Genomic DNA, 9,643 nt, shown 5'->3' on the forward strand with positions numbered 1-9,643 from the left:
CGGCGGTTTGTGCGGTTGTCCACTCAGATGAGCCGGGTGAAAGCAGGTCGGCTGTACGGTTGGCTTGCAACAGACATTCTGGAGGGTGACAGAAAATAAACATTGACTCAATAAGCATTGATAATACCAATTACCTTTTTTAAACCTTAGTGCGCTGACTATAAGCCTACATTAATATTAACCATACAAACTACAAATTAATAAAACTAGAAAAATAAAACTGTGAAAACAGTGAAAAGACTGTTAATAATGTTTTATTTCTTTTTTTTATTATTATTAGGGTGGCCCGATTATGATTTTCTATTGCTGATAACAATTTTTTTCAAGCAAATTGGCCAATTCCGATAGCCGATTTTTCCCTTTAAGCAAATTTATTTGTTGTTTATTTGCTCTATAACATCTGTTGCCAGCCATTTGAAATGTAATCATGATGCAAACAAAGAGGCTACACACATGTAGCATGATAATTTATATTTTATTTAAATTAGATTGTATAATTTCAAGATTTAAAGCAAAAACAAAATGGTCTGACTTTTGTTTTGTGAAATTATGCTAGAAGACACCTGCACAAAACAAAAACAGCAGACGGACTGAATGAAAACGCAAATTCACTTTCTGTCAGTAGGTGGCGCTTGGAAATCGCAAGTGTCTTAAATGTGAGTGTAAATGCAATGAAGAAATTTTTTTATTTAAATTACAATTTTGCCACAGTTTTTGCATGAACATGTTAAACATATCTAATCATTTCTGTAATACATTTTTATTTAAATTTTGCAACTTATAAAGTGTTACAATATGTATTCAATTTACATATTAAAACTATTGTATGAAATGGCAAATGTAAATTATATAATTGAATTTTCATTTTCATTTTGCACCAAACGTTGCACAAATGTATGGGGAAATTTAAATTTAAATACAGAAATGCATTGCCATTTTACATATTGCATTTCAAATTGAATATTGCTACCCATAAGCTTCCATACACATGGTACCTGTTACTTGTTACTTGTTACAGTACAGATTGGAGGTTGACCAATCACAGTTGTCTCTGATCATTGGCTAGAGACGCTTATTTAATCATTATAGTGAGAAAGTACGACAGCTTCTAAACCCATACAATTAATAGATTTAATCGGTTATGGTTTATAACGCGCATACATTTCCAAAAAGACAAAAAAGTCCCGAATATTGCATAAATGGAGCATTCGGGTTTTTGAGCCGATGAGCGCCCTCTGGTGGAACATTGAAGGATTGTTTGTGTGACAGTTCTGATGTTTTCCTCTAGTTACGTGATGTAAGGAAGTACAGGACATATATAGTTAAAAAAATATGCCTGTGAGTTTGATGTAATGACAAAACATGGTTTCACGTTATTTTTATTTTTATCGGCCGTCGCCATCGCTACATTTAGGGACGAACAAGAATTCTGTGAGAATGAAAGTTGTAATGAAAGAGAGTTCGATAAGAGTCACTTTTATAGCGATGTGAAACACTGTGGAGAAATACTACTGGCATTATCACATAAACTACTAGGTAAGATACAGATATGAGTGCCAACATGCTATTTTACACGTTGATATGTTTTAATCACTTCTGTGTGTTTTACAGATGCTCTGCCTCTTGATGAGGTTGATGGTAATGTTATTCGTACTGTGAAGAGAAGTGTGTTTTCAGAGTCTCAGCCCTCTCCTCTGAAAGAGCCCCTGACACTGGCTGCTGTGTCACAGGTCAATAAACCCATCCACTCATCATCATTTACAGAGAACTTGTGCTTCACTGCAGTCAAACCTGGGGATATTGTTGCAGTAACTGTGTATATGTAATTTATGAAACAGAAAAATACAATGGAGCTAGTGCCATCTAACCACCAGTCAAAAGTTTGGTCACACCCACCCATTCTTTATCATTTTACTTGTCCACATTTTAAAATAGTAATAAATTAATCATCATCATCACCACCAATAACATTGTCGTCGTCAGCATAATTTTGAACTTATTCAGGCTGTTGTTACAAAGAAGTACACTTCATCATACTTTTAAAAAGAGAAATTATATGAAAATAATATAGGCTACTTTAAAAGAATATACTTTGGTGCAAACTGAATATAATGTTTCGGACACTTAATTGCATCATGTTAACTGAAATTAAATGAACATTTATTATAGTTTGTAAGAAACGGTCATGAAAGTATACTCGTTAAGTGGCTTTTTATTTCATTAATTTTGTATTATCTGCAATAACTGTTTTTTAAAAGAAACATAGTTTTCCATTTTTATTTTTAACACTTATTTTTTACAAGGGTGAAGCAGATCACAAAAAAAAAAAAAAAATGTGAACCACCCAACTCCTCAAATAAATGTCTACTTTAGGTTGTGGGCAAATTATTTTTAGCTATTATACTCTATTATATATATAGCTATTATATAATGCTAGCTTAAAAATTGGACCAAACACTTACATACCAATAGAAACACTTTATCATAAATGTATTTAGTCACAAACAGTTCATTTATTGTATTGAGTTAATTAATTCAGTTCATTTAGTGTTTTTTGTTTGTTTTTGTCAGTTATACTTTTATAAATTGATTCAGTCATAAAGCTTTTAATCAGCTAATGAACCCGTGGGCCACTTGGACTCTTTACAGAACCACCAGTGGTCTGAGGATCACAGTCTGAGAAAACTGCTTTAAAACCAAACTGGACCATGGTACCACCACAGTACTTTTGTGTAAATGTTGTTTCTGCATATATTCAGGCTCTTTTGTGTATTTCAGGATGTGTTGAGGAATATTTTGGATCTGAATGAGTCTGTGATTCAGAATGAAGAGTTTGTCCGTTGTGTCAGTGGTGGGAAACTGTTTCCTGGCTCTGTTCCACTGGCACACAGATACGGGGGCCATCAGGTAAAACTGACCGTCACTTCAAACCCGACAGCGATGGCGTAAGACAACCAGAGCAAACATGTCAACCATGTGTTATTATTATTATAGTTTGGTTATTGGGCCGGACAGCTGGGGGATGGAAGAGCACATATGTTGGGTGAATACACAAACAGGTAAAATCATCCTTTTCCATCAGCGTTCAACACAAATCATCAGTTGTTATTGTCAGATGTGACTTTTCTGTTGTAATGCATGTCAACTTTCCCATAATGTTGTTTAAGATTAAAGAATGGAAAGTGTGATCTATACTTACTGGTTTTTCAGCAAATAGATGATTCTGGCATTTTTTTATCTATTTCTCGTTTAATGCTTAAACATGCGTCTGAACAATGACATCTCTCAGTTTAGAACTGTGACAAGTGTTAACCGTTAGAGCGGTATACAATCTCTCTTTTATCCAGAAAAGGTGAAAGATGGGAAGTCCAGTTGAAAGGCTCAGGAAAGACACCGTACTCAAGGTGAATATCAGTTTCTGCTGCTCAATATTTTTGATATGCTTTTTAAGTAATTCTGAAATATATTTAGTTGTAAATGATCTTACATTATGACTCATAGTGTGTGATTCTCTGTCTGGCAGGATTGTAATGGTTATGCTGTTTACTGTACATGATGTTTTGTGTGCAGGTCTGGTGATGGACGGGCTGTGATTCGCTCCTCTGTGAGGGAGTTCCTGTGCAGTGAAGCCCTCAGGTACACACACACACACACACACACACACACACACACACACACACACACACACACACACACACACACACACACACACACACACACACACACACACACACACACATACATACATATAAATGCACAATATATATGAATGGACATGCACAAGAAGAGTAATATATGGATTTATCACATTCAAATGCTTGGTGTTGAATATTAGTTTTATTTTTATTTATACTTTTTCCATTTTTTTGCCTTTATTGTTTGTCAGTCTGGTTGTGAGTGAGGAACCTGTTTGGAGGGATCCGTTTTATAATGGCAGTGTCATAAAAGAAAGAGGTAAAATACGATCAGATTTGGAAAAATCGAGTAACTAAGTTCTTTATCCTCCTCAGCTTTATGTGATTGTTCTCTGTATCTATCAGGAGCGGTTGTTCTGCGTCTGGCCAAGTCCTGGTTTCGTATCGGTTCACTGGAGATATTAACTAGAACTGGAGAGTTAGATGTCCTACGGTATATTAACTTTTACTTGGGAGATAATATTTTTTTTCTCACTCTTATTTGCTTTTTAATTTCTTTTTATCTTTTATTTTCAGGACATTGTTGGACTTTGTAATTAAAGAGCATTTTAAATCTATAGCAACAAATGACCCTGACAAGTATGTGGTGAGTATCTGTGTCTCTCTGCTGTTTAGCTGTAATACAAGATTATTTTATATTGTCTGATCAGTCTCACTATATTTGAATGGTTTTCATGTTGTGTGAAGGTGTTTTTCTCTCGAGTGCTGAATGAAACGGCACATTTAATCGCCCACTGGATGTCGGTTGGTTTTGCTCATGGTTAGTTCACTCTGCTTTACTTGTTTAGTTATCATATAGATTTATCATTATAGATCGAGCTTAATACACAAAATGCACAACATCATGATCTGCATCTTCACACAGGAGTCTGCAACACAGATAACTTCAGTCTGCTTTCTATCACTTTTGATTATGGCCCATTTGGATTTATGGAATCATATGACCCAAGTATGTTTCTTTGTCTAACTTAAACTTTCATAATATTAGCAATCATCTTCCTATAAATTTAGTTTTTAAGCTTTTTGTCATTTTGACATTACACACACACACACACACACACACACACACACACACACACACACACACACACACACACACACACACACACACACACACACACACACACACACACACACACACACACACACACACACACACACACATATATATACAATACTGCAAAAGTGGAGGAAAATTGTATGAATAGTAAGCTACTTTAGATCTACTATAAATTTTGTATATACTTACAGTATATATACATGGGTTGAGGGGCATGATTAATTGCATACTTTTTTTAATCCATTACTTGTTTTATTTTACTTCATTATATTCTAATAAGTTAAAGTGAAACCGACAGCCATAATAATAACATATAATATTTGTATTGTTAAATGTGTGTTATTGCTACAGCATTGTTTCCTCTGTATAGATTTTGTCCCCAACACGTCTGATGACGAGGGCCGGTACAGTATAGGAGCTCAGGCTAATGTTGGCCTGTTCAATCTACAGAAACTTCTAGAAGCTCTGAAACCACTGCTGACCTCAGATCAGCTTTCACAGTAAGAGATCCTTTTATTTTCTGTTGGTATTGGTCTGGAATAAATAAGGGTGATTCGTGTCAATTCATTTACTTCAGATCTCAGCAAATATTGAGAGAGTATCCACAAATCTACCATCAAAGGTGAGCCTGTCATTAGACAATATAGATCACTGTATTCCTCTCTGAGTCGTTCCTGATCTCACTTTACTGTTTCTGTTGTAGATTTCATGAGCTGTTCAAAGCAAAGTTGGGCTTTCTGGGAAATGAAGAAAAGGATTCATATGTGATTACATTTCTTCTAAAGGTAAATATTAGCTGGATTGTTTTTTTCTCTAATTGTACTATAATTAATTCATTTGATAAAGTTATTTGGCCATTCTCAGGAAATGGTGTCATTTGTGACAAAAAGGGTATGTATATATATATATATACATACATACACACAATTTCATTATAAACTTTTTTTAATTAGATAGTTGTTTTTTTTAGAATTATATATTTAACGGCCAAACTGTCAGAAATAGTTAAGTCCAGTATGGAGTTAAATCAATAGTAGATCACACAAATGGCAGCATTTCCTGAGAATGACCCATATAATGTTGTGTGATGTGTGATGTGTTGAGCTAATGGAGGACACTGGAGCAGACTTCACTATGACTTTCAGACAGCTGAGTGAAGTGACCCTGTCCCGGCTTCAGAAGGGATCCTTTGCTCCGGTACGTTTCCTCTCCATTCACTCCCACAGCAGCCGCAATATCCATAATCATGATTTCAGTCCATTAACTGTGACTGTGTCTCTCTTGACAGTCTTTGTGGGCTCTTTCAGACCTCTCATCACACAAGCATTTCAGAGACTGGGTTCAGCTGTATTTACAGCGTCTGTCAAGGTAATGTTGCTGTAATGTAAACTCGAACTCTTTAGAGGATTAAAAATGAACATCACTTGATGTTTTAATCGTCTTCTTCAGGAAAATAAGTGACTTCTACAGGATAATAAGTTTTTGTATATGTTATATGATGCAGTATTATATATTATTATATATTGTTACAGTAACACTACCGCTGAAATGTTCATGATTGGTAAGATTTGTTTTTGAAAGAAGTTTCTTATACCCACGAAGGCTGCATTTATTTAATCAAAAATACAATAAAAACAGTAATTTTGTATTACTACAAGATGTTATTATAATGTGAGATATTAGTACAATATAAAATAAATTATTCTATTTGAATATACAGTATTTGTGTAATTAATATATTTGTTCAGTTGAATGTAATTTATTCCTGTGATCATTTCTCCAGTCTTCAGTGTCACATGATCCTTCAGAAATCATTCTAATATGATGATTTGCTGCTCAAGAAACATTTGAAAACAGTTGAGCTGCTTAATATTTCTGAGGAAACCCTGATACATGTTTTGATTAATATAAAGTTCAAAAGAACAGTGTTTATTTGAAATAAAAATCTTTTGTAATATTACAAATGTCTTTATTGTCCCTTTTAATGCATCCTTGCTGAATAATATTATTAATTTCTTTAAAAAAAAGCCTTACTGACCGTAAATGTTTAAACGGTAATGTATGTTTTTTTTTTACGATGTGTTATGTTGTATTTAATGTTATTAGTAATTTTTCTATTGTTCAGGAGTAAACCCACGGTATGTGTTGAGGAACTGAATGGCTGAATCTGCTATCAGAAAAGCAGAGAAAAATGACTTTTCAGAGGTATTATTACATGTGATGTAAAACTAATATAGTCAAGTCAAGTATATTTGTATAGCGCTTTTCACAATACAGATTGTATCAAAGCAGCTTCACAGTATTAAATTAAAATAATACAACAAAGTTTGTTTCAAGAAGAATTTATTGATTGATAAAATTTAATTAAATATCCCCAAAATAACCCCAACTGAGCAAGCCAAAGGCAACAGTGGTAAGGAACCGAAAAACTCCATCAAGTGACCAAATGGTGTCCTAAAACTCCATCAGGTGACCTAATGGAGAAAAAAAAACCTTGGGAGAACCCAGGCTCAGTCAGGGGCCAGTTCTCCTCTGGCATTTATGAGCTAGAGGCCGGATTGTAGTTTGAACTGTAAGATTATATGAATGCCTGGCTGAAGAGATGCGACTTTAATCTAGTTTTAAACTGGGAGAGCGAGTCTGAGCAACGAACAGCATCAGGAAGACTATTCCAGAGTTTTGGAGACAAATGTGAAAACGCTCTCCCTCCTTTGGTGGTTCTGGATATCCTAGGTATGACCAAAAGCCTTGAATTTAGTGATCTTAAAGAGCGCGATGGATTATAGGGCGATAGAAGATCCGTTAAATAGACTGGAGCTAAGCCGTTTAGGGCTTTATAAGTCAGTAGCAATACCTTGTAATTAATACGGAACTTTATAGGTAACCAATGCAGTGATGATAAAATCGGTGTTATATGATCATATTTTCTTGATCTCGTAAGAACTCTAGCGGCGGCATTTTGGACTAACTGTAGCTTGTTTATTGAGGATGCAGGACAACCAGCTAATAAAGCATTACAGTAATCTAGTCTCGAGGTCATGAATGCATGAACTAACTTTTCTGCATCAGAAACTGATAGCATATTACGTAGCTTAGCAATGTTTCTAAGGTGGAAAAAGGCTGTTTTTGTAACACATGAAATGTGATTTTCAAAAGACAGGTTGCAATCGAGTATAACACCCAGGTCTTTTACTGTAGAGGATAAAGTAACAGGACATCCTATGATGTTAAAGTTGTATTGTGCGAGGTTTTGTGGGCAGTTTTTTGAACCGATAAGTATTACCTCTGTCTTGTCTGGATTTAATAAAAGAAAATTACGCGTCATCCAATCTTTTATATCTTTAACACACTCTGTCAATTTAGAAAATTTAGCGTTTTCATCCGGCCGTGATGAAATATATATTTGAGTGTCATCAGCATAACAATGGAAACTAATTCCATGTTTCCTTACAATATTTCCAAGTGGCATCATATATATTGAGAATAACAGAGGGCCTAACACAGATCCCTGCGGCACTCCATAGTTTACTGGAGTTATGATCGATTTTTCTCCATTTAAATAGACAAAATGGTAGCGGTCAGATAGGTATGATTTGAACCAGCTTAATGCTTGTCCTTGAACACCAGTATAATTTTGTAGTCGATCTAAGAGTAATGTGTGATCTATAGTATCGAACGCAGCACTAAGATCAAGTAAAACTAGTATTGAGATACAGCCTTGGTCAGAAGCTAAAAGTAAATAATTTGTGATTTTAACGAGCGCAGTTTCAGTGCTATGATGTGGTCTGAATCCAGACTGAAACTTTTCATAGATATCATTTTGTTGCAAGAAAGATCCCAGTTGAGCGGACACCACTTTTTCTAATATTTTAGACATAAATGGAAGATTTGAAATGGGTCTATAATTTGCTAGATTATTATGATCTAATTGTGGTTTCTTAAAGGTGCATTGCGCAAGTCTCTCAGTTTTTGCAGAACTATGCCCCCTCTGGCAGCAAGCGAAACTGCAGCCAGAAATGTGCACGCTCACGGACAAAAGTTTTCTTTTTTTTATCTTACGTGGAGTTTGCGTTGGTGTTTGAAATGAACTACAAGCCGGTCTCTTAGAATCCATCTTCTACGGAGAATGGCGGCGAATACACAAACCTGCCAGACAGCCAGGTGAGCGTGCCGTGAACGCGCATGACGTCACGCCCAGTCTAAAATTCCGGCCCGAATCCCTCTTATTTATTTTACTTTACAGGATTATAGAGACAATCTCAGTGATCAGAGAAGGGCTCATTCAGCCCATCAGGCAATTGTTTAAGCATGTATGGGTTAGAAAACGGGTATTTTTAACATGAAAAAGTTGCTTAATGCACCTTTAATGAGAGGTTTTATAACTGCCAGTTTAAATGTTCTTGGAACATGACCTAAAGATAAAGACGAGTTAATAATATTGAGGAGAGGCTCTTCCACTACAGGTAACACTTCTTTCAGTAGTTTAGTTGGTATAGGATCTAATAAACATGTTGTTGTTTTAGATGAAGTGATAAGTTTATTTAACTCTTTTTGTTCTATAGTTGTAAAGCACTGTAATTGTTCTTGCGGGGTGATAATTGAAGCTGAATTATAAGGCGCAATTGAAGATTGAACGTTTACAATTGTGGTTCTTCTGATGCTTTCTATTTTCTCAGTGAAGAAGTTCATGAAATCATTACTACTGAACTGTAACGGGATATTTTGTTCGGGTGACGTCTGTTTATTTGTTAGTCTAGCCACGGTGTTAAATAAAAATCTTGGATTGTTTTGGTTGTTTTCTATTAGTTTGCGGAGGTGCTCAGCCCTGGCCGCTTTTAGGGCCTTTTTATAACGTGACATACTGTCTTTCCACGCGATTCTAAAGACC

At 35.2% G+C, this 9,643-nt stretch overlaps 1 protein-coding gene and 1 long non-coding RNA gene across 3 annotated transcripts; both read left to right on the top strand.

Annotated features, from left to right (window-relative positions):
• The first annotated feature begins 809 nt into the window (after positions 1–809).
• On the top strand, positions 810–3,233 carry LOC309510311 (protein adenylyltransferase SelO-like). Its single transcript, XM_082191299.1, has 4 exons — positions 810–1,536; positions 1,612–1,730; positions 2,779–2,907; positions 2,995–3,233. Exons 1-4 carry the CDS (start codon positions 1,353–1,355, stop codon positions 3,061–3,063), a joined length of 501 nt encoding a protein of 166 aa, XP_082047425.1. The 5' UTR covers positions 810–1,352; the 3' UTR covers positions 3,064–3,233.
• A 1,421-nt stretch (positions 3,234–4,654) lies between these two features.
• LOC309510302 lies at positions 4,655–7,041 on the top strand. Of its 2 annotated transcripts, XR_014210301.1 has the most exons (4): positions 4,655–5,377; positions 5,459–5,952; positions 6,044–6,123; positions 6,205–7,041. It is a non-coding gene; the product is annotated as an uncharacterized lncRNA (long non-coding RNA). The 2 variants fall into 2 exon arrangements; XR_014210300.1 differs by having other exon boundaries at positions 6,044–7,041.
• Positions 7,042–9,643: the final 2,602 nt, after the last annotated feature.

This window comes from Leuciscus leuciscus (genome assembly GCF_965113295.1).
Source record: "Leuciscus leuciscus genome assembly, contig: SUPER_11_unloc_9, whole genome shotgun sequence".
Classification (NCBI taxonomy): Eukaryota; Metazoa; Chordata; class Actinopteri; order Cypriniformes; family Leuciscidae; genus Leuciscus; species Leuciscus leuciscus.

Excerpts from the sequence above, each read along its gene's own strand:
- LOC309510311 (XM_082191299.1), top strand. The coding sequence starts at position 1,353 with ATGACAAAACATGGTTTCACGTTATTTTTATTTTTATCGGCCGTCGCC. Across the intron at positions 1,537-1,611 it reads ATTATCACATAAACTACTAG|ATGCTCTGCCTCTTGATGAG; the intron begins GTAAGATACAGA and ends TGTGTTTTACAG. Across the intron at positions 2,908-2,994 it reads ACAGATACGGGGGCCATCAG|TTTGGTTATTGGGCCGGACA; the intron begins GTAAAACTGACC and ends TTATTATTATAG.